Source organism: Thunnus albacares, chromosome 22, assembly GCF_914725855.1.
Source record: "Thunnus albacares chromosome 22, fThuAlb1.1, whole genome shotgun sequence".
NCBI classification, from domain to species: Eukaryota; Metazoa; Chordata; class Actinopteri; order Scombriformes; family Scombridae; genus Thunnus; species Thunnus albacares.
The window spans coordinates 26,130,289-26,155,064 of NC_058127.1; the positions used below are offsets into that span (position 1 = coordinate 26,130,289).

Below are 24,776 nucleotides of genomic sequence, written 5' to 3' on the forward strand. Positions count from 1 at the left end.
AAACTACAAATCCCAGCACTGCTTTAATTCTAGATTTGTCCTGATTTGTCTATAGCGCCACGTCACCTTACGTCACTACCGCACCTGCGCAGCCATCTTGAACCTTAGCAAGCAACGGACACAGAAGGCAGAAAAAAAGGGGTAAAATATACCAGCCGAGCCTGAGGAAACAAGGATATGTCCGCTAGATTCAAGGATATATGAAATAATAAAGGTCGGATACAGTGGAACGACAAGAGGGCATTAACGGAGACGGTAAAACAGCCATTTAAGTGCCTCGGATACCCGGACCTACAAGTCATCTTTTTTTGCCGGAGTAGGAAGGAAGAGTCGAGTCGCCGACAGAAACACATCCAGAGTGAAACCATGAATCCCGAATAGTGAGTTTAACGTTAAACATGCTCCGCTAACGTTTTAAGACAATCATTCTTGCGTTTAGTTAGAAAGTGTTATTATATGGTATGTGGTTTAAGGTGTAATCTTATGTAAATAACGTCTAGGCTCGTGTTAATGTCGTTAAATTTATTAGCAAACGTCAGCTAGCAGGCTCTCGTGAACAGGGCGCGGACGGCTTCTTTAACGTGTTTTCTCTCCTAAACGTCAGCTGACAGCTTGCTCGTGCCTCACCGTGTCGGCTGTGGCACGCGACCTTTCACGGGACAAATAAACGGTGTGAAAAGCGTTCAGAGTGGGCGCTGCTTTAGTCCACTTTTTACTAGAAACAGGAATGGAAACAAATAGCGTTAGCTGGCAGTAACGTGACATGAAGTAGTTCAGTAACAGATGCAGTAACTTAGGGCTGACCTGTAACCTCGAATATCGTTTTTTTCACATTCGTTTAAGTTGTCTTAACACACAAGACATATCCATACGTGGTTACATACACTCATGCGTTATTATATTTACCATAATTGCTAACGCTACATATCAGTTTTTACATTTGTAAAATTTAGAAATAGCTCCCCTGTTACCACCAGACTTAGGAGCAGAGTGGACATCAGATATTTGCTGATTTATTTGATATGTTAATCTGTTTAGTAGCCATTCGTTTAAGGTTCAGATCCTGAACGGTGTTGTACCTGCTGTGTAATTTAACAGCGAAAATACAAAAAATATCCTCTATCAATTTGTGGAAGGTTTCAGGCAACGTTAGCCGATACGGCAGGTGTCAGATGTGTGACGGCTAACCTGCAGCCCTGAAATGAGAAGACACCCGCCTGAAACGTCATGTTGTCGCAGCGGCTGTCCCGAGGCCGGCTGCTGAAGGCCGGCTTCCCTTTCAGTTCTTGCAGGACCTTGTCTAACTAGCTTAGCTAACACCTCCACACCCTTAGCAGACAGTCTTTATTTCCCTGAATGTTTACACACTCTGTGTAATCTTGTTTCGGTTGAATATACACTATATACACTATTACATACACTATGATATACACTGCCTAATGTTAGGGTAAAGTATCTATATTGAAGGTACCACTTATAAATATAAAGGATGATACTAATGGCTTTATTAGTAGTTATAGCATTATATAAGCATTATTAAGAGCAACTATCGGGTTGCCAGATTGTGAAACATCCTTTTTGGCTGTATTTGTCTTCCTCCAGTTTGACACTAGCACTTCAATTCATCAGTAAACACCTCTTCAATGTTAATTTTGACCACCTACCTTTTGAAATGGGGCTGCATCTGAACCAAAAACCTGTTTGTTAACAGCTTATTAACATTTTCAACTGTAAACTTGAGAGGTTGTTTGAAGTCCCCCACCCCCCTTTAAATGATTTAAATGATAATGTAAATGATTTACCAACATCTATAACCAGTCAAAAGGATTTATCAAAACAAGTTCTTCTTATGAGTGTCTTATAACTGATCTGTAAAGCATAGGTACATGTCCTAATTACTATCAATAAAGCCATTAAATACAACTTGAGAAACTTTTAGAAAGGGTGCCTTATTGGAAAATAGTACCATAAAACATAATTTTAGTATTTGTCCATGTTTTACACTATAGAACAATTCAGTCTGTCCTCAGAAAGTATTGAAGTTCCATATAGGTGTGTGCCATATCATATTGTTCATGTATAATTTTGAATGTGCTAAGAATTTGTCATTTAATGATATTTACAATATCAAAGTGTTGACATACATATTAATGCCATGACTATGTAAGTAACAGTAACACATATAGCTGAAAGTTAAAGTAACTTTGCTGCGGGCTTGGCTGTGGAGAAGTTGGTTTCAGAAGTGTAGAAGAGGTGACACAAAAAACTTATTTCACCATCGCAGGCACAATCACCTGTTTGAGGAGAGCCAGAAATCATGTGAGGTCTAAACAACTATACAGTGTAGTTTGTCTGCTGCTGCTGTTAAGTATTTTGTTATATTTATATACATATTCGTAATATTACTATCACAAAAATACCCTGCGATATCATGAAATGACTTAAAGGCAATATCTCCCACCACTAGTTCCATACAGTCTTTATGTTTAGACAATTTTTAACATTGTAGAACTTTTGCATGCTTTGTTAAAAGTAAAAAGGGCTTGCATGAAAACATGTTGACAATATTCTTTCAAGTAAGATATTGAAAAAAATTGGTATCAACTCTACCTTCAAATGATTCCCAGTCCTACTATGTGGCATTAAAAGGTTTTATTAATGCCGCTACGACTATTATTAGCTGACAGCTTCAGGATAATTGCCCACTTTATTAAACTGATGTTAAATGTTATATATATAAAGCCGTGCACTTCAGAAGCTGTTTGGGTTGCTTGTTGCACTGCATAGTTAAGTGACTGAGCTGTCCTGACAACTTCCTGCATCAGTCCACATCAACACAAGCTGTAGCTGTTTAAGAAACATGAACTGAGCAGGTTGCAACAGTGCCGTTGCATCCAGTGTTTGTTGTGAGATATTGTCAGTTGATCGAGGGTCAAGCTGTGATACACGACAAGGTCTCAGTTTCCTATGACACAAGAATAGCACTGGCATTGAGCAATTCTCTACAGCTGTCTGTGCTGTGTGTCAAATTCATGTGATGCTGTTTTCCTCTCAGTGATTGGGTGGGGGATGTTGTTGTGAGAACCTGGGAGTTAGGCTGGGTATCAAACCTCACTGACCACTGAGTGAATTATGTCTTTACTGCAATTTGAACTGAATTCTGGGTTAGATTCTCACTTATTTTTCTAACAGATATACCATGATTTCATATTTTTTAAATTTTTATTTGTTTGCCCAGATTCATACTTTTTTCTTTGTGGCTGTTGGGCCACAGTCAACCCCCCCCCACCCGCCCACAATCCTCCCATTCTGTGCATTCTAACTCAAGACCACTTACCAGCTTTCTCTGGAGCTCTCAACTACACCAACTGAGCTAACTAAAAGGTCTAAAAACTAGACTCTTCAAGACAGGACCTTAGCTTTAGGTAATAAAGCAGTAATGATGTTTGAAATCATGCTTTAGTAGTGTTAATTCCCCACAACACATTTTCTATTGAATGAGATCAAATCAGTTGACACACTGTAAACCTGGAGCTTTCTGGTGCCCAGTAGCATTTGCTCTTCCCAGTTGGTTATCCAGCATTGCAAGTTTGATAGTCAGCACACTATGCTGCAACACTTTGAGATATTACATGCAGTGAGTTAAGAAATGCGCTCCCTACTCTGACCTGATTGTTTTTATTTCAGTGACTATCTGTTCAAGCTCCTGCTCATCGGAGACTCCGGAGTAGGAAAGTCCTGTCTTCTGCTTCGCTTTGCTGTAAGTAGTTCTGTCTCTAAAGCGTGTTTTTCAATTACTGCGAGGTTCTAAATGTCTGTGTTCCAACTGCAACCTTTGCTCTTTCCCTCATTCTGCTGTTGGCCTGACCCGGCTCCTCTTCCCCCCCCCTCACTTTATCTGCCTCCCTCTCTGCAGGATGACACCTATACAGAGAGCTACATCAGCACCATCGGTGTGGACTTTAAGATCCGCACCATCGAGCTGGATGGCAAGACCATAAAACTGCAGATTGTGAGTACACACACACACACACACACACACAACACTGTTATGCTCACCTGAGCCAGGGCTTAGATCCAACTGTTGTTATCAAAACACATGAGAGCCTGTGTGTGTGTGTTTGTGTGTTTGTGTGTGTGTGATTGAGATTGAGATTGAGCTTTGCATTCGGACCAAGCTGTAACAGGATGCTGGTTTAGCTCAGGGAACAGGCTGTGCCACCTAAAGACGTCCCATTTGATCAGCAGACATAGCTCTGCCACATACATACAGATTCAACTGAAACCACAGTGCACAATGTGCTTCTGTTTCTCACTTATTTTAGATTAGTCCAAACACACCTGAAGAGAAATGGGAGTTGTATGTTTTTATGATTTACTTAGACTTACAAATTCTTCATGTTGCCAATATTAAATGTTTGAAAACATCAGGGGGTTATTTCATGAAGGATTCTAAAAAAAAGTCAGATTTGGCCATGAAAGACCTGCTTTATTAAGCGTGACATATTTATCAAGCACCTGAGAATCCCTCCTAGGAATTGTGCCTATAGTTAAACTAGACCTCAAACCGTTTATGAAGCTTCCTATTCTGATTTTCAACAGGAGAATTCCTGTGAGAAGATGTGATGTTGCAGAAATTAGAAAACATGGTGACAAATTTTTTCCTGACAGTTTCAGTTTGGAGTATTAGACAAGGATAAAATTAGAAATTTAGAGAATTGCATGAATATTTTAAAGGGAGGGTGTATGTGTATAGGCAAATATACAAGATAACAAAATTAATATGTAGTTGAAATTGCACAATTCACCATTGACATTGTAGGCTGTAAATAAGCACTGGAACCTCGTTTATACAAGTTTGAAATCCTAGTCAGCCTTTTTCAGTTACATTGTTTTTCAAAAACTATAATATTGTTGCATCCTGCATATATTATGCAGTGATGTTGTTACAAAACCTCTGTGGGCTGTGGCACACCCATCCATCTGTAATGTTACCCAGTGTTGGGAAATACACAGTAACAATATGAACATTTTTTTCCTAATATCATATATTTTAATAGAAGAAACTATTGTTGTAAGTAAATCTAGTTCTGTCATGTGGCCATCCACTTTTGCTGATGTCATTTATCACCGTATGTGAACTGTTGAGTCGTGTGCATCATCTGAGCTTGAATTTATTACTGATTAAATTGTTGGTGATGTCAGAATCATCACTGTTGCACAGCTACATTTCCCTGTTGTAAAAAAAAAAGTGCGAGGTTGTGAGGACTCACAGCGGTCACACAAACTATTTCAGGTTTATCAAAATGGTATATTTGAATAAGCTCATCATCATATGTTCCCAAAACATCTCTCCTCGCCTGACTTCTGTCTCCTGCAACAAACAAACACTCACACCTCTGGAGACTTTGATAAAATGTTTTTATGGACGGAATATGCTTCTGTGTAGGACTAAATTCCTAAACAGATATAGGCCCTGGTTTAGGTAAGTTTCACTAAACCAGCATGTTACTTTTCCATTTAGAGGTAATCAAGTTGGGTCTGTGCTGTCAGATGACATGTGAATAAGTTAAAGGAAGGCCGAGGAGAGAAATGCTCAGCTCAAATCATCAATGGCAGAAAAAAAAAAAGAATAAAAAGAACAATAAAAGAATCTACTGTGTGTTCCTCATAGCCACAGAAATAAAGATCATAATGCAGTTAGGATACAGCACCTGACCAGAGATGCAGCCTCACAGTCAGTTTCCAGCCACATCAGAGTCAAAGTTTACTGAGTGTTTTAGAAATGACCAGTATTATAATAACTTACAAGTTCGTGATGTACATTTCTACAGCACAGTGGCAGAATGACAGTCCTGTCATACACACCACTCTGCTTTTCTTTTCAACACAAGTGTTGTTTTCATTGACTAATTACAGCATCTCTGACGTTTCCATGGCGCTGTTTTTTTGATCACTGTTGTGCTACTGTCAATCAAACTCAACATATCCTGCATAGATTTTTCACATTAAAAGCCGTCTGACAGCTCACAGGGTGTAATGTATGTCTCTCTGTCCTGGTAGACCTCCACTTTGTAACCTCTGCATAAAGTAATGCGTTTTATTGACTGTAGCTTAACAGTGCTTAAAAAATATTAGTAGAAGCAACTAATAACAGAAAAAACAGTATTGGTGTCAGAGAGGAGTGGTGAATATGTACTCATGGAATAAGTAAAATTAGAAATAAATGCCTGCCTTTAAAATTAGACTTTCAAATAAAGGTTCTTTCTTCAGTTGAGGTAAAAAAAAGTCATAGTAGGCACATTCTTGTCTTCACTGTAATCTAATTGCACCGATGAAGAACTGAGGGAAAATGCACAGTGAGTTGCTGGCTCACAGGCAGATGAAAGATGGGGGAAAACCATCCACTCTTATGTTCCTTGCAATGATTTTATTTAAAATTTGTTTTTTGCATTTCATAAAGATTTTACACACCAGTAACCCCTCATATATATATATATACACACCCTACTCCCCATTTACTGTTCTATGTCCTGTGGTTCTATCTTCTACTGCCCCTCAATATCTAACAAGCAATACATGGCATCTTTTGATTGTCAGGAGGGAAATAATACAAGAAGTGATAATTTATTTATTCAGACACTTTACTGCCTGTGATGAAACAGTTGTTGAGTTCTTATCGCTTCTCCCTTTCCGTCTCTTTCTAATCTATCTCTGTCTGCATCTCTCAGTGGGACACCGCAGGTCAGGAGAGGTTTCGTACCATCACCTCCAGTTACTACCGTGGAGCCCATGGCATCATAGTTGTATATGATGTGACAGATCAGGTGAGTCAGCAGTCTGGATTGATGCCCCAGAGTAAGAAATCAAATGTTGAGTGTTGTTACTTTGCTTTTTTTTTTCTTTACTCCTGGCACTTGGTGCTATATGGTCACGCAAATGTTTTGAGGTTTAGCATGCAACCCTGTTCAAATTTAAACTTCTAAATGTATGAATGATAGAACATGATCATTTATTTGCACGGTAGTTAAACATTTGGTAAGCCTGTCTAATGGCTACAGATCTGTAATACACTGACAAACAATAATCACGTCCCGATTATTTCCAGTCCCAGCGTGACTTATAGAGCTAATTAATGACCAGTTTATTCATTTGAATGTGATTTCAGCTTTCAGACAATGGTATAAGTACAGAACAAAGACATATTATTTCAAATCATAGAACTTTACTTTTTAAATTAGGAGAACCTGTGAATATAAGTAATTATCTCCTCTTTAAAAAGAACATCTTATAATATATAATCGCTGCAAAACGCAGCCTTGAAAATGAGACCTTGACATAGTCTCAACCAACAGTGAACATTAGAATCTTTAGAAAGGTAGTATTTACTACAGAGCTCTAGTAGTGGATTGCAGTAGATTATGCAGGTGTTAATCATATTTTACTCTCTTGAATACCGCTGCCTGGTATCAAGCGTGTTAAACTGTAGACTCCACCTGCAGTGTTACCTGTCATGCTGATATCCTTGTTCTCATCGCGCAGGAGTCCTATAACAATGTCAAGCAGTGGCTTCAGGAAATCGACCGCTACGCCAGTGAAAATGTCAACAAGCTTCTGGTGGGCAACAAGTGTGATCTGACCACCAAGAAAGTGGTGGACTACACAACAGCTAAGGTATACTGCTGTTTGTACATGAAGTAACAACATGTGGTGGTTATTATTGGCATCTAAAAGGAAGCAAAGTACATTTTCTTATTGCTAACAAATCCCTAAAGAAGATCAAAAACCAATAAAGTGTTATATAATAAATTCCATCTGACACAAGTGCCACAAGGTTGCAGGTGCATGAAGTACCATATTAGTGTGTTGAGAAAGTTTTTTTAAAGAGAGAGACAGATTAAAGGAGCAAAGTTGTCCTACTGATTTGTAGGCTCACAGTTGCAAATAACAAAATAAGTGTTTGGCAGATTTCTCTTTTAGCTGTTCAAAGGACATGAAGATGCCAACACTATAACAGTGCTCCAGGTATTTTATCCGTCTATCATACCAGAGCTTAAAGATTTTGCTCTCACAGATCATTGGTATGAGTTTGGTTTTCCATAAAGGTGTTTTAGGCAACAAATCATTCCTCACTCCAAGAATTGTATGGACCTCATACCATGATCTAACCAGGTGCACAGTAAGTGGGTTTTAGGTTTTGCTAATAATACCTTGTGGATTCCATTTATAAATAGTCACTTCCCAGCTCTTCATCAAGGTCCTGTATTTTAATTTGTGGCCAGGAGGGGGCAGAATCCATATTCAAACAAAAATGACAGAAATCTCATTTTTTGCTGCCCAATATCAATCACAAAACATGAACCAACAGAAGTCAGGTTTTTTGAGCAGAGTTGGGTACTGAGATGATCCAAGGCAAGTATTCAGTTTCTATGGGTTAATTGGCTAGATGCAAGAAAGTAATCTATCCTTGTAAGGGAGTTATCGGGGCATGAATAGGAAGAATAGTCTCTATGAAAGTGTCTCCAAGTGTCATTAAGGTTTAGATCTTTCATAAAGGGCCGGTGTGGATCTGGCTGCTTTGGTCCTTGTCATTACAGTGTCTGAGGACCTGTCAAGAACTGGGTCAAGGCAGAAATTGAAGTCTCCTCCTATCAATATATTCCCACAGACACTCTAGGAAATAGTTGTTGAAAGAGGAAGTGGTCATCATAATTTGGGGCATACACGTTCAAAAATGTCTAAGTTTCAGAGTACATATGGCCTTGAATCAGTACGTATCACCCTGCTGGATCCCAGTTTTTTCCACAGAAAAGGTTTTGAGTTAAGTGAAAGGTCTTACTATTAGTTTCCTTCCCTTGTTGTCTGACAGGAGTTCGCTGATTCTTTGGCCATTCCCTTCCTGGAGACGAGTGCCAAGAACGCCACCAACGTAGAGCAGGCGTTCATGACCATGGCGGCCGAGATCAAGAAGCGCATGGGTCCCGGGGCCACAGCCGGCGGCGACAAGCCCAACTTAAAAATCGAGAGCACCCCTGTCAGGCAGTCCGGAGGGGGCTGCTGCTAAAGGACCCCCTCACCTCACCACCCCCCCGACCATCACCTCCACCATCTCCACTGAAATCTCCCCTTTCTTCTCCTTCTGTGTTCCTTCCCATCATCGCTGCCACTCCCACATCCCACCATTCCTCTCCATAACACCGTGTAACCCACAACCCAGCCCTCCCGTGACTCCCCCCCCCCTCTACCAGCCCGCCTGATGATACAGGGCGGCTCAGCAAACAGCGAGGAGTGAACTATCAGTGTGTTAAGATCAGAGAAGAGATTGAAACTTTATGAGGGTTAATTCAGGGCTGTACTCTCACCAAACAACAGAGAGAAGAGAGCAACCTGTGTGTGTGTGTGTGTGTGTATGAGAGAGAGAGAGAGGCAGACAAACAGAGACTGAGACAACTTTTACTTTCTGCCAAGACGACAGAAAGAAAACAGATACGGGGGAAGATTGGTATTGATTTAGAGTGGACCGGAGGCAGTGGAAGATTAGGTTTAGATCCCAGTGAGTTTCTCTCTACACATACACACACACACACTGCAGTGGAGTGACAGGGGTTAAAGAGATTTAAGCCTTTTTGGTCATACACTTTTCTCCTCAGGCTGTGTCTGTCTTTGCTGGTGTCATGTTATGGCCACAACCCCCCCTCATCCCCCATCCCCCACCCTGCCCGAGCCCAAACTCTGGATCCCTGGGATTATTTATACACACACACACACACACACATACACACACATACACACACATACACACATACACACACACACACATACACACACATACACACGCAGATGCAGCGTGCTTGAGTCATGTAGATGGTTTGTACACAGTAATAATTGTTTTGCTGAGTAGCAGCAGCCTACTAAGAGTGACTCATCATTGCCATTTACTGATGAAGATCCAGGGAAAGCCCATTCAGTGAGCCTCCTCTCCCTCCATCTGTCCTCTTCCTCAACTTCCACTCACACTTTGTTAAGGTGTGTTCAGACAGAAAGCAAAGTCGGTCTCGCGTCATTCGCTCAAGTTTGACCGCTGGACTGTTTGTGCTGTTGTGTTGAACAGCCAGTGTTCCCCACCATACAGGCGTTAGCTGCTAGCTAGAAACAGACTCAGTATTTTCTGTCATTTCCCTCCAGTCCCTTTTCCTCTCATCCCTGTTCTTTTATGAAACAGTTTCAAAAAGGGATAAGTGCACATTTTTTTTTTTTTTTTTGCTCAAATTGAAACATTTTCAACTCCCACCTCATCTCGCCTCTAAAATTCACATCGCATTCTGTCTGAACACAACTTAAAGGTCTCAATATGCTTCAAGCAAGCTAGGTCGTATGCATACTTTTGAACAGTTCTTCCTCAAAGGGTTTCATGGTGTTGCATTCGGTTCAAATGCAAAAAGTTGGCCTAATTGTCCCAATGTCCCTTTTTTATAAAGTTACATAAATTACATGCAATTCCCCTGATTCCACTGTGGAGAAGGGGCTTCAGACAAAAAAAATTGGACGAGCACTTTGTCGCTGACCGGACAATAAATGAAAAGAGTTTCCACAAGAGACGTATTTGTACTTCTGTCTCAGTAACTGAACACCATGCCTCTTTTGTGGAGCAGTGTATACTCCAACATAAAATTGGATGGTGTGACAAAATTCCCTCCTTTTTGGACTCTTTGGTTCCTTGCGTTCCCTTTAGAGGTTAGGATCGTTTGTTCGGTGAATGGCATGCGTTCATGTGTCAAAATATGTTGAACTCTACGCAAAGGTTCTGCGCAGATTAACTTTGCAAATTCATTGACAGGAGTTGATTTCAGCAAAAAAAAAAAAGAGTTGTTAAAATTGCTGGTGGGACCGGGCCCTTAGTCTGAACCAATAACACAACTAGATAGGAATATCTACATCCAAAGACAAATTGTAGTTAGTTTTGATGGAAGCATTAACCAAGGGAATCTTGAACCAAACACTTGAGGTAAAGCAGGTCTGCTGGCGGCTCAGTTAATTCAACATATAGATGTCAGAGCTGGGATGGAGGCGGCGGTTTTGAGAACTGTAATATATGGTGTTAGTTTTTTTTTTTTTTTTCTTTTTGTCATTACTCTTCAAAGGAATAATTTCATATGTAAAAGAAAGACAAAATTCTGTATCATTTTGTACGGTGAATTCCTGGAATGACACTAAATATTCCAGTCCGAGGACAGATATCATTGCACAGAGATGAAGAGGCATGACGAAGGCGGGGGGGGGGAAGGAGTGAAACACTCGGTTTGACTTATTCTGACAAACAGAAGCAATTGGCAATATCTGCATTGATCTTACAATTATTGTTTTATTATTGTTGTGGTTTTATTGTTTTGTTTTTTAAAAATTTTCTCATTGATACTTCTAATGGAGACAACTTGTACAATTTGCTTAAAGTCTCATGTTCAGTACATGACGGAGTTGGTTTTAGGATGTTGTTTCATTTGTGCTTGTTTGCAGATGAAGCTGGAGTAGAGATGTGGTGTGTGGGTGTGTCTGTTGGTTGAGAGGGTGGGGTCTTAACAAAAAGCTGCTGTTCCTTCCCCTGAGACTTACCAGTTTGTCAAACATAGTTGTTTCTCATTTGGACACACGATTCAAACCTGTCTTTATGCCCCCCTCGCGTTTCTGTCTCTGGTGTAATCCTTTTTTACCTCTGAGTCCTTCACACTGATCGTGAAGGTGTCGGTATACTTCAAATGAACTAGTTTGTAAAATGTGTCATCTGTTTACACCTAAAGGTAAAAGCAATGATGTACACATGAAAAGTGACAGACTTTGCACACATTGGTTACAAAAGGTTACAAAAATACTGTTCCAGAGCTTTCAATCACACCTCATGGTATTTGATGTTGGGCATTAAAGACTATCTTTAAACAGGGACAGGGGTTTTAATTTCCTCCTGTATATGACTGAAGTCTGAAGTTACTCCTGCTGATGAAGACCATGAGATGTGATTAAAAAATCTCAAAAAGGCTAGTAAGTGGACCTTTTTAATATGATTTTTTTTTTTTTTGGCAAAATCGTGAGAATATTCAACAAATCATACAAATTTGATCAGACATTTGATGGCAGTTTTTAACTCGAGGCTACGGAAACATTTTGCTCGGTAGCAGAAACTATTGGGAGTCCCAATAACCAGATTTATTTCCATCAGGAAGGAGGAACAAACATTTGTTGCATGAGACATTGATCATAACAGATCCGATGATCTGTTTGGATGTCAGTGCCAGCTGTCGGCATAATAATGGCAAAATCAGACAGGTATGAAGTGGTTTACACGCCTGCAGCTCTGAGCGGCTTCTGCTTCTCATAGCTGTGTTAGGTCTCAGTGGTATTTCCAGGGAAACCTCGAAGGAATGTGAGGAAAAGAGCATCCCCCTGCCCTCACAGAGGGGCCTCTACACTGCAGTGAAAACTCTGTTAGACCTTCTCAATCTGAGCCACAACTTTTTTTACCCTGTTAAACAAATAACTGGAAAATAACGGTGATGTTGTTGTAGAAGACTGGTCATGCTTTGAAGAATGAAAATATTGTACTAAAGTAGCATTAGGGCCTTCTTACTCACTCTTTTATTTATCTCTGTAATCTGTGGTGTAGTTGTCCACAGCAGACACATGTCCTCGCTGAATAGAAGCCGCTGTGGCGTTCTGTTTTAAAGGCCATCGTTTTCATCATGTGCGTTGTGTTCGGGGGGCACCTGGAGATTCAGGGACTGACTGGTCTCGGTTTTGCTGACCGGATATGAACTCCCAACTCTCCTCTCCAGCCAACCATGTCACCGCAACTTGATGAATTCCTCAGCATCCTCCCTGACCGGCCCTTCCACTCAGATACGGGAATCTCACAGAGGCTTCGGTTGCACTCCTTAAGAAAAATTTGTCAGCATTTCAGGTACAACACCGCCTCAGGCTGCGGTGAAGTTTTCACAGCTCACCAAGATCAGCAGCTACAAAAGTGCAATTTCAGCTTCTAGAAGAACTGAATATAGATGAGTCCACATTATCTTGAGAACAACAGCCTTCCATTTGTGAAGCCTTATCAATGATTGATGCTCGGTCAGGAAGCTGCATCTTCTTAACTCCAGCGTGAGTACAGATGTGACAAGTGGTTACTTGTGATTATGTTGGCATCACTCGAAGATGAGTCGTATGTGTGTGTGTGTGTGTGTGTGTTGCTTTGTGTTGACAGATATTTTTAGTCTTGTGTTTTTCAGGCCTGTCACGCTAAAGTGGAACACATTAGTTTTCTGTGCAGGACTGGAATCTGACATTAAGAAGGAGGGAAAGGAAACATCAGGACGTGTGTGTGTGTGTGTGTGTGTGTGTTTGCGTAGAGCGGGGCAGGATCACGTGTAACATTCCTGAGCTTTTTGGACACATGTTGGCATCCCGGCATCACGCCAGTCTCACTTGAGTAGATGCAGAACAAGCAATCATTTGAAACTTAACACTCAAAGTCACACTCACACATATACTGGATGTTTTGCGCTTTGATTTCCTTTTTTTTTTTTTTTTAACCTTTCTTTCAACAAGTCTTGATATCCTACTGATTTTAATGTGTTCATTGAATACTATACTGTGTTGTCTAGTCCATGGAAGTATGAGGGGACACTGTAGGGTGGGGTTAAACACATGTAGGGGTGGGGCTTTGCTTATGAATGTGATTCTGATGAAACAACGCTTGACTTTTTTTTTCTTTAGTTTTCTTTTTGTATTTCATTTGGGCTGAAGGGGGTATTTTCCATGTCATTTGCACACTTGTTCATTGGCTTAATAAAGGCACTCACTAGGTGTTGTTTGTTAATAAAAAGCACCGGGCAGGAGCTCGCCTGTCAGTCACCTTCTGTCTTTTCTGTTTTTGCTTGTTCACTTTGGTGCTGTCTCCCTGCTGAGTTTGATCATGTTTTTTTTCTGTACATATTATAAATATATATATAATAAAATGATGAAAAAGATCGTCAACATGAGAGCTTGTCTGTTATTTTTATTTACAGTATCTAAGCTAAGGGATTGTGTGAAAATTATTGGGATGGGAATGGAGGTTGAACCTTATTTTTTCACCTAATGAAGAAAGCTCCCAAATATTTTAAAATATATAACAATACTGAATTGGTACAGTCAATTTCACCATTCATTCAAGAATTTAAGATGGTGCAGTAGCCATCAGTTGTAAGTTATAAATATAATATATATTATTCCTCTGTGTATGGCAAGAACGCATATGATGCACGCAAAAGCAATATTTTTGATATAACCAACTGTAATTTTTTGTTTTGTTTTACAATGCATAAGGGAAGAATAAAATAATATACAAATCTGGGAACCTCCTCTGCTCAGCAAAAAGAATAACAATTTCCCTAATGATAACATTTTATGCTGATATTTAGTATGAAGTATAAGCATTTTCATCAGCTAAATTATGTATGTATTGTATATCTATGAATGTATGATATCTATGTAAGAACACAGACCAGTTTAGGGCAAAGACTGTAAATGTTTCTTACACAAGTTATGCACTAGTAATAGTACTGTAAGTCAATTAACAATTATGATTTATGATTACTAATTATGATTTCTGTACCAATATAAATAATAAATGTGTGTTTGATCAAACAATTTATATTGAATATGAGGTTTATAAGATCTTAAAGGGTTAAAAGGTTAAAGGGTCAGTATTTTAATTCAGTAAAGTTGGCCAACTCATAAGGGACCCCAAAACACTGATTCCTACATTTTCCACAATTCAACTTTAAATTTTATTGTTTTAATGCAGGCTTTTCCTCACAAATTTATAGTCTCAAAGCCCAAGCTAACATATAACCCTGATGACATCACTATGGCATCACCAGGGTTACTTGACAAAGCTCCTCCACGGCCACAGAAGACTGTTTTCACAGGATCAGTAGTACTAACCATGCGTAGCAATGACAGAGTTTGTTTCAAGTGAAATTTACAAAATCGGATAATTAATGGCCTTAAAGTTTGTGACTGACTTGTCGGATCACATTATGATTTTAGCATCATGGGAAATGAATAACAAGGTTTCCCAGTCTATAATAATTCATTTTTAGTGCTTGATTATAAATAGTTTCCAGTCAGTGACAACCAACAAAAGACTATGACCCAAAGACATCTGCAGACTGCTGAGTGTCTTTCCTGTCAGGCTTGTTCTGCAGCTTCTTCACTTGTCGCTCGTTTGAGTACATTCCACTATTTGCCCTAAAGCAGTACAATGACAACCGGCACAATCTACTATGACACACAGGGAAACACCCGTGCAGAGAGAGATATGCACTGACTGTGTAACACAAAGATTCACTGATAGAGGGTGTGATCATTATCTACATCATATGTCAGTTAGTTCCTTGGCAGTGAACCAAAAAACCTCAATGAGCTGCTGCTGCTACTGCTGCTTTGACATTATTCCGGCAAAAGAAAGAGAAAGTCTGAGTTTAAAGGTTCACTTCACCCAAACCACAAAAACATATTTTCCTACGTAGCCATTGTGGTGTCGACTCAAGACAGTTTCAGTTTCATCTGCTAAGGTTTTGAAATATCTGTGTCAGCGATTTCTGCTTCCGCCCCAATAAAAGTGGAGAAGAATGAAATTTGTTTTGTGGTGCTCACAGTATTGAAAGATGGCATTTGAAAAACTCTAAAAGCAACATGTCTCTCCAGTTACTCTGGATAACCCACAGACCTCACTGTGAGTAATTTTCATTGGAACTACTTTATACTAAAGAAATAGTCCCTTGGCAGATCTTACCCAGCCTCCTATGTAATTGTGCAGTTTTAGATTGGAAGCCAGTAAGAGCTCACCATTGCCACGCCGCTCTAAAGAAATCCAAAACGGTCTGATTTGATGACATCATAACAATTTTCCAGTGCTCTACAGACGTTTACATAACCACGACATACTGAAAGCTCTCTGTGTTACTGGCTCGGTTACTGGTGGTGCATCTATGGGAAATTGTAAAAAGGCTTTTGATAAAACCTCATTTGGACACACTGTCTGATCAATATGTGGAACATAAGAAATCAAAATGGCTGGACGGATGTACAAGTGTGACACCATGAGATCATTGAAATCCTTGTTTTTGAAACCGATCTGAGGGATGTGAAGATTTTAGCGACACCCTGTGGTGGCATTAAAAAAGACACAGGAACGGATGCTGCTAGGCTGCATGAATGCACATGACTAGAGCTGCAATGATTAGTCAGTTTATGGATTAGTTGCCAACTATTAAATGAATTGCCGACTATTTTGATAATTGATTTTTTTTAAGAAAAAAGTTCAAATTCTCTGATTCCAGCATCTCAAATGTGAATATTTTCTGGTTTATTTAGTGTTTTATATAATAAATTGATTATTTTTCCCCTGTTAAAGAGATTTTTTAGGGAGTTTTTCCTTATTCATATTGAGGGTCTACATTCTGTATTGCTGTAAAGCCCCCTGAGGCAACTCTGATTTGTGATATTGGGCTATACAAATAAAAATGGACTTGATTTGAATACTTTTGGGTTGTGGACTGCTGGTTGGAACAAAAGAAGGCATGGACCCAAACTAATCAATTAATCAAGACAATAATCAACAAATTAATCAATAATAAAACAATCATTAGTTGCAGCCCTACACATGGCAACTGTGATGTCCCATGTTGCCAGAACATTTAGGATTTTTATTCTAGGGACCATAAGCATGCATACCACACTTCATGTCAACCTGGGACATATTTCATAAAAACAATTTGTGAACACATGCAGATCACAACAACATTGTGTTTCACAAATGATTATCACTTGATACTTTTCTGGGTCCTTCAGGGCTCTTGCATGATCATGTATGGACTGCGTATTTAAAATCAATGTGAGAAGTTATGTTGTGTTGCAAATCTCAGATTGCATGTTGCAATTCTAGAGAAACGGGCCCCGACCAGTAGTTGTTGGCATATCTTGGTCTGGACCAAAATGGTGAATGGATGGACTTCAATAATTATTATTCTCAGAGAAGGGAGTTTTTACACTCACCTACAGTACATTCTCTCCATAGGAGTGCACTGTTGCACTCTACTGGAGCCACCACAGGAAGGGAGTCCCTCCCCAGCATCCATTACTCTGGCTCACATACTGTAGATCTCCTCTGCTGCCTGTCATCCACATGGCGGACGCCCTTGATTTGTACCTCTGCCTCTCCCTGTGGACCTTTAAATAACCACACACACACACACACACCATGCAGATCATCTGTAGGTGCAGGCAGCTCTAATATATCACTGTGTCAAACGGATATGTTGGAAAGGCAAATGAAAAGATACTTGACATTGCCAGTTGTTGTGCAGGCAGAGATGTTCAGGCTCTGTTTCTGGCACTGATATAAAAACCCTGCAGCAGCTTGTGGTGGGATTGCAGCTGCCCTCTGCATCCAGTCTGCAGTAAGACGGTTTCAGCAGTGATATGCAAGCAATATCTGCTTATGCCTACTCCAAAATGCCATCTTTACCCACATCTTACTGTAATATTTAAGATACATGCAGAAGTGCAGCTTGTGGAGTTCTTGCATCTGGACAAATTGAAAGCTTACCCAATATTTGTTTAATATTTACTCAGGTGTTGAACAGGTGATGTGCAGCTCTGATGACAAAGCTGCCCTGTTGTTCTCTCTCTCTCTCTCTCTATCTGTCATGGTGGTGAGGCATGGGGCTGCTAGTGACCTTGAGTTATTTTTAGCAAATGGGGGCGCTGCAAACTGGGAGCAAGGCTTAGAGACACTCTGTGGAGTCTGCAGCTTACCATGATGTAGTCTGCACGCTGGCTGCACCTACAGAGGAAAGGCTGCTCATATGGAGAGGACTTAATATTAGTCCAGCTACATGAAAAGGTGCAATTGATGGAAACACATGCAAAGCGGCCTCAATACTAGAATTAAGGATAATTCAGATCCATTATAACTTGGGGTCTTATTTACATGGTTAGGGTTAGGGTTAGGGTCACTTAGTGTCCTAAGTGAGTGCACTCAAAAAGACTGGATCAGGCAATCAGCTTGTTTGATGCACAGGGCCGCAAGGTTATACCTTTCTTGACCAGGATCTGGAGAGACATTGACGTGTATCTTTGCAGAGTTGTAATCGCCACTTAAACTGTGATGGAGGTTTACATTCAACAGTTTTTGGTCATAATTCTAACTGAGTTTGGCTGATCTGGGGGTTTGTTAACATGTCTGATCATTTCACTGCTTATATTTGTTGGCCTGTTTGACTTCTTTTGGGTAATGTAACCATGTTCACAGATCTGAGCAAACAACTTGGTGAGTACAATGTTCTTAATACTGATAGAAATGATGGACAAAACTACAAAAATAAAACACAAGTTGTAATAAATTGCGACTGTCCTTTGAAGTAATGAACAAACACTCACCAAACACGTGTTCATTTCAACACAATTTATTTACAACTTTTCCATACACCTCATATTCCATTTGAAACCTTGGCATCTACTATTGCATGTCACTTTCTGTTCATCATGTCAACAGTCCTTTTCCTGTACTTGGCATCAGTGCTCCCTCTTTCAACCCACACTTGAGTGTTCAAATTCTTGTACACAGTCTCACAGTCTTTACTCAGTAGGTCCACCTCTGTCCAATCCACCATCACTTTCCTCTGAGTGCTTCCCAGGTCTGGGCTTCAGTCGACGGGGCCCTGGAAGATGAGTTTGATGTGGCCCTGCTCCCCTGTCAACCAAGTACCACAGAAGGGGCAGGCAGCGTGGAAGGCATGGGTGCCGTGGGGTAACGGGATCTGGCTCCACCCCACCACTGTCTTTTCTGAGCATACGTGGCCGCAGGGGCAGAAAGCGTGAGTGGGCGGCCCCGCGTCCAGGTACAATCCTCCCTCACAGCCCAACCACAGCGGCACATAGGGGCCCACTCGCCGACACATGGGGCACTCCCTCTCCCCAGTGCTGGCGGGTGCTGTGCCCCCGGGGCCAGCAGGGCCCTTCTCCTTGCGGTAGCCCCAGTTATGGTAGCCGTGTACATGCCCGCAGTTGACATAAACCCAGGGTTGCTTCTTGTCGACGATCTCGCGCTGGGCCAGGCTAGGGAAGGCCAGGGTGTTGAAGCCCACAGGACACTGGGGCCGGGCGGCATTCAGCTCCTGGCGAAGGGACTCCAGCTGTTTGAGGGTGGGGGTGTGACGCAGTCCTGCCGGGGTCCGCCAGAGCAGGGTGGCCCCACACAGATCAATCAGAGAACCGTCCTGTAGGGTGTTTGACTCATTTTCCACCTAAAGAGGAGAACAGAAGGAGGAAAAGGAGCATGGAGAGAGAAGAAAGAAAGGTAGATCAGTTGTCATGACTGGGCTGTCATTATCAAAGAGGAACTGGTGATTTGTTACAGGGCATACTGGTGGAAATAGGGTTACTGCTCTGCATTGTACTGATACACTATAAACAGTGGTGGAAAGTACATTTACTCAAGTACTGTGCTTAAGTACAATTTTGAGGTACTTGAATACTTTACTTGGATATTTCCATTTGATGCTACTTTATACTTCTACTCCACTACATTTATTTGACAGCTTTAGTTACTTTTGAGATGAAGATTTGACACAATGGATAATATAACAAGCTTTTAAAATACAACACATTGTTAAAGATGATACCAGTGGTTTCCAAACTTTTTGGCTTTTGACGTCTTACAAAAAGCAGTGTGTAGTCGGGGTCACATTTCACATGTCTATGAGTTGTTAACAGCTCCACCAAACAGTGATTTTTCCCTTTAAACTTCTCACATGCTTTCATTTCAATAAATGTTCAAATGATCCAATATTTCACCAAAAATCAAAGATTCCAAAAACTGAAAACAGATTTGTGTATCAGAACTTTGTTTTTTCTTCTTTCCTCTCCCATTAATCATCTCACGACCCCACAGATTTATCTGCTGACCCTTTGGAGGGGCCCGACCCCTAGGTTGGGAACCACTGGACTAAACTATCTAACTGTATATAAAGTAGTGTAAACTAGCTCCACCTCCAGCAGCTATAACAGTAACATGCTAATCTAACACTGATGCTTCACTATTAATAATCTAATGATGTCATATATAATAATATATCAGTCAGAGGGACCAAACCACTACTTTTACTGCAATACTTGAACTACATCAGGCTCATAGTACTTATGTACTTTTGCTGTTGTAGGATTTTTCATGCAAGACTTTTACTTGTAATGGAGTATTTTTACATTGCTGTGTTGGTCCTTAAGTAAAGGATTTGAATACTTCCTCCATCACTGACTATAAACAAGGGAATCTTCTAGTATTCCCCCTCAGGGCCACCACATGATGGCACTATGCTCATTGAGCTCTGGTTCTGACAGTTGACATATTCTTAAAATACCATTAATATCACCATGTAGGCATCAAATATCTACAAATCAGTCAATCGAGAATAGTATGTTTGTAATGTACAGTCTGTTATGTTGCTTGTTTGCGGATGATAGCACAGTAGTGGCTTTGATTGCTGAAGCGCCATACAGGTGTAAGGTCCTCCCTGGTGGACTGGTGTCAAGCCAACAACTCAAGCTAAACGTTTCCAAAACATAGGAAGTAGTGATGGACCGCAAGAGTGACAGTGACCGTTTACCACTGGTTATAAATGGTCAGGACATTCAACAGATAGAGACTTACAAATTCCTGGGAGTAACTATTTCCTACAATACTTAAGAAGAAAGCTCAGCAACAATTTGTCTTTTGAAGACACCTACCAAATGTTTCCATTTACTGGAAGGTATGACGCAGCATCCAGACAGTAACTTGGTGGTTGGCAACACCTCAGGTCAAGACACGAAACAGACAAACTGTTATATTTAAGGTTCAGCTAGTTAAACATGATTGTGGAGTTCTTGAATCTGGAACAAACTATGTTGAAATAACAATAAAGCATTGAACTTCAAATCTTCTTTTATCCTGAGCATGTTCTGCATGACCTCATACTGATGTAACACAGTTCTTTGTTCATACACTTCATCTTCTTACTGTGTTGCTATAATGATCCAGTTTCGACAGAAAACCCTGCAGTTTCATGTTCTTGGGTCAAATCAAGGTCAGTAACTTCAACCCTTGTGAAGTGAATTTAGGACTCATTTTCCCAACATCCCCCTTCATCTTACCAATTTCCCCCTCTGCTGGGCTGAGCGGGTCTCCCTCAGGGCGAAGACGTTGCCACAAACTGAGATTTCCCTCCAGACGCCTGGAGCTGGCTCAGACACAAACTCCCCCGCCGGATGCATCACCAGCACCCCATTGGTAGTCAGGCCGTCCATCAAGCCATCCGACGTCCTCCATTTGGCAGCTCGTTCCTGAGAGAACCCCCCCCCCCCCCCCCCCACACACATACACATACACACACACACACACACACACAGAGCAGGCAGACGTAAAGGTTATGAGAATGATGGGGAGGCACAAAGGGATGCTAGTGGAGGTGGATGTTAGAGGTGGCTGGCTAGAAAAACAGCCAACGTTGCTTTTCTCTGCTGCTATATTTAGCTCAGTACAGAATGACTACTGTACTGACTAATGCACAGAGATGCACCCACACCTAAGAATAAATTCCCTGAGAGAAAGAAAGGATGTATTATGAACACAAATTAGCTCTCATGGAATGAAACAGCAAATTTCTGGTGTATGTAGCTAAAAGCTTTTGAAGGGCCAAGACAGTGTAAAATGCAGGATAAACATTTAGCTCTGGAAACATTTATTTAGAGGAACAAATATTTTCACTGGTAAGTTAAAGGATAGTTCCTGTTCATTGCAACTCGGGTTGGCTGAATGAAGACCGTGAGATGCGATTGAAAGCTCTGATGTTAGTAAGTGGACCTTTGTGCTTAGATTATCCATCCAATATTGTTTCCGAAGATTTATTTTTATAGTTTCAGCTGTTACATCGATTGGCATTAGTAATATTGTACTTCATATTAATATCCACAGGGAGAGATTTGCTGGGGGGGATGGTGGGGATTTCCACCCTCTGGTCTATATATCCCTGCATCTGCTGAACTATTTTTATCCTCAGTGGGAACAAAACTTTATCCCCCGCAGTGATTTATGCTGCTTCACTCATAGACCATATAAAATATCTAAAATAAAAATAGCCTATTAAAAAAAAAAATCTAAAAAATGTGCTGCAACCTGAGAACAGACATTAGTGCAAACAGAAATGGACTTTCATTGTTAGCACTTGTGTGACAATAGAGATGACACGGCGTCTAGGCTACGTGATGACGCAGTAAATAGACCAGGGGTTGTCTCCTTCCCTGCTCGCAGATTTGCAGAGATGTGGGTAAAAGAGGGGCGACACGCCACTGATGACCCCTCCACAGGAAAGCAGAAAAAGAAGACAGAAGTCCATCATCAAAGCAGACTGATTTCTTAGTCTGACAAGTAGGTATATACTGTAGCTTATTTATTTTTATGATGACAGCACGTTGTGCTATTGCATGTTGCGATTATTTGTTGCTTGCTGCGTATAGAGCTGAATTAAACAGTGACTTGCAAGAATGACATTAAGTGTATTGTCATGTCTGGCCGAGTGGTGCTAAACACAGTACTGAAAGTAGCATTGGGGGATTTAATTCTGGCATGTTAAATTAGTATTTAATCCTTTGTTTTGTTGTATATGATCACATCTCCTATGTGTCTGCATGAGGAAGGGACAAGACATGAACTTGACATCACATTGTTGAGAGTGAAAATATCAAACTACTTAATGAATTAATTAAAAAAAAAAAAAAAGGATTAAAATATTCCTGCAAATGCAGTGGTCCAGTTCAAGTTTCATAATTGTTTTATTTAAGTTAATAATCATTTTATAAATGTTACTGTAAGAGCTGCAAGAAATAGCCTAATAGGCTCCATTGTCTGTATAGGCCCACTGTGGTTCTGATTTATTTTCATGAATAAAACGTTTCTTTAACACCCCCCTCCCAATTTTTTCCCAAATCGCACCATATATTACTAGCTGAGATCTGTGAACATAGTGACATCAGTGCAATAAAGTCTACTGGGGCAACAGAACACAAGCAATCAGATGATTGGACATGTAAACAAACCCCCAGGTTAGCCAAAATTATTTGACAGTAATCACCAACATCACTTTTGGTGAAGTAGGTAGTTTAGCTCAGGGGTTCCTAACCTTTTTTGCACTGACAGACTTACTCATCTCTCTCTTTTTTGCCCTATCAGAGTTTTTTTGTGATGTCGCCATGTTACTAGATCTCAGCAATGAACTTGGTGGATACAATAGAGATTACAATAGAAAAATAAGACCTAAATTGTAATAATCTGGAATAATCATTTAAGCGTCAGTGGGTGAGGCCAAAGAACCATAGCTTTTCAGATCGCATGTTAGCAAACAGGCAAACTTAACACTTCTGCTAAAAAATATAGGTAAGCTTACCTAAATACTTAAAGCTCTTTGACTTTGGCGCCCCCCAATGCTAGTATCAAAGACTGCACTGTTGCAGGGTACGCTGCTACCCCCCACCCATTCAACCCGGGAAGACAGATGCAACACACAGACTATAGCAAATTCCACTAGGATTGTCTCATTTGCTACTTCAACCAAAACATAAATCACATTAAAGTTCTATACATAAAGGCTTTAAATATCTATGAGGATGTGTAATGCTTCACTTGGAAATGCATACGTTTTTATTAAATTGAAATATTCATGAATAATTGTGTGGAATCAGACCAAATGTCTCATTAAAAACAATTCAGGTCAAGGTCTTCCCATACACAATCATGAATTATTTATCAATTCCACAAACGTATATCTCAAACATCTAATCTGCATCACATCCTTCATGCAGTTCAGAGGTGAACCACAGAGCCTGATTCAGTCCTGACTTTTAATAAAAGGACAAAATTTGTTCTATATATGAGTATTAATGTAGTCTTGATGGCTGGGGGAGTTATACAAGCCTCAGTGGTGTGTGTGCATGTGTGTGAATGTGAGTGTGTGTGTGTGTGTGTGTGTGTGCTGAGCACTGGTTGCTGACGTTATCTCTCTGACTGCTGGCCTAGTTGTCGGGGGTCTTGATGAATCTTGCATGGGATGAAGTCATGCTGTCATGAGAAAGGGCTATTATTGGTTTGCATGGCTTTGTGCACCTAGATGTCATGTTTAGTCCGCCCCATTCCAGAAGCTTCTGCTCTGGTTTTTAAGCTTTCACATCATAAAATATATGTACTTTTATTATATCTAATTACTTAAAGTACCAGTGTGCAGGATTTAGTGGCATCTAGTGGTGAGATTGTAGATTGCAACTCCCCCCCCCCCCCCTTCCAAGCGTGTAGGAGAACCTACGGTGGCTGTGCAACTCACGAAAGACGCAATAGGCCCTCTCTAGAGCCAGTGTTTGGTTTGTCCATTCTGGGCTACTGTAGAAATATGGCGGTACAACATGGCTGGCTCTGTGGAAGGGGACCCGCTCTCTATGTAGATAGAAAGGGCTCATTCTAAGGTAACGAAAAACACAATTATTCTTATTTTCAGGTAATTATACACTAATTAAAACATACTTATGAATATTAAATTCCATTTCTGCCAAGTCTGTTCTGCAAGATACCACTAAATTCTACACACTGCACCTTTAAATTGAAACAAACATGTTTTTTATTAACAAAGAAGAGTCTTCTCAGTATTGCAATGGGTAGATAG

At 40.5% G+C, this 24,776-nt stretch overlaps 2 protein-coding genes across 8 annotated transcripts in view; one reads left to right on the plus strand and one right to left on the minus strand.

Moving 5' to 3' along the window:
• The first annotated feature begins 83 nt into the window (after positions 1 to 83).
• On the plus strand, positions 84 to 14,019 carry rab1ba (zRAB1B, member RAS oncogene family a). Its single transcript, XM_044341068.1, has 6 exons — positions 84 to 380; positions 3,688 to 3,760; positions 3,917 to 4,012; positions 6,732 to 6,827; positions 7,543 to 7,674; positions 8,870 to 14,019. Exons 1-6 carry the CDS (start codon positions 367 to 369, stop codon positions 9,062 to 9,064), a joined length of 606 nt encoding a protein of 201 aa, XP_044197003.1. The 5' UTR covers positions 84 to 366; the 3' UTR covers positions 9,065 to 14,019.
• A 4,462-nt stretch (positions 14,020 to 18,481) lies between these two features.
• Positions 18,482 to 24,776, minus strand: part of peli3 (pellino E3 ubiquitin protein ligase family member 3) — a 50,781-nt gene continuing 44,486 nt past the window's right edge. For 6 of the 7 annotated variants that reach the window (XM_044341060.1, XM_044341061.1, XM_044341064.1 and 3 more), the window contains 3 exons: positions 21,223 to 21,411; positions 20,818 to 20,883; positions 18,482 to 19,337 (listed from right to left, as the gene is read on the minus strand). In XM_044341060.1, the coding sequence (XP_044196995.1) occupies positions 18,738 to 19,337; positions 20,818 to 20,883; positions 21,223 to 21,411 (855 nt within the window). In that variant the 3' untranslated portion in view covers positions 18,482 to 18,737. The remainder of the gene's footprint in view (positions 19,338 to 20,817; positions 20,884 to 21,222; positions 21,412 to 24,776) is intronic. The other variant, XM_044341066.1, reaches the window with a different exon arrangement.

What these genes read in the sequence shown, in the direction of transcription:
- rab1ba (XM_044341068.1), top strand. An exon ending in GTCTTCTGCTTCGCTTTGCT is followed by an intron (nt 3,761 to 3,916) that starts GTAAGTAGTTCT and finishes CCCTCTCTGCAG; the next exon opens with GATGACACCTATACAGAGAG. An exon ending in TGGACTACACAACAGCTAAG is followed by an intron (nt 7,675 to 8,869) that starts GTATACTGCTGT and finishes GTTGTCTGACAG; the next exon opens with GAGTTCGCTGATTCTTTGGC.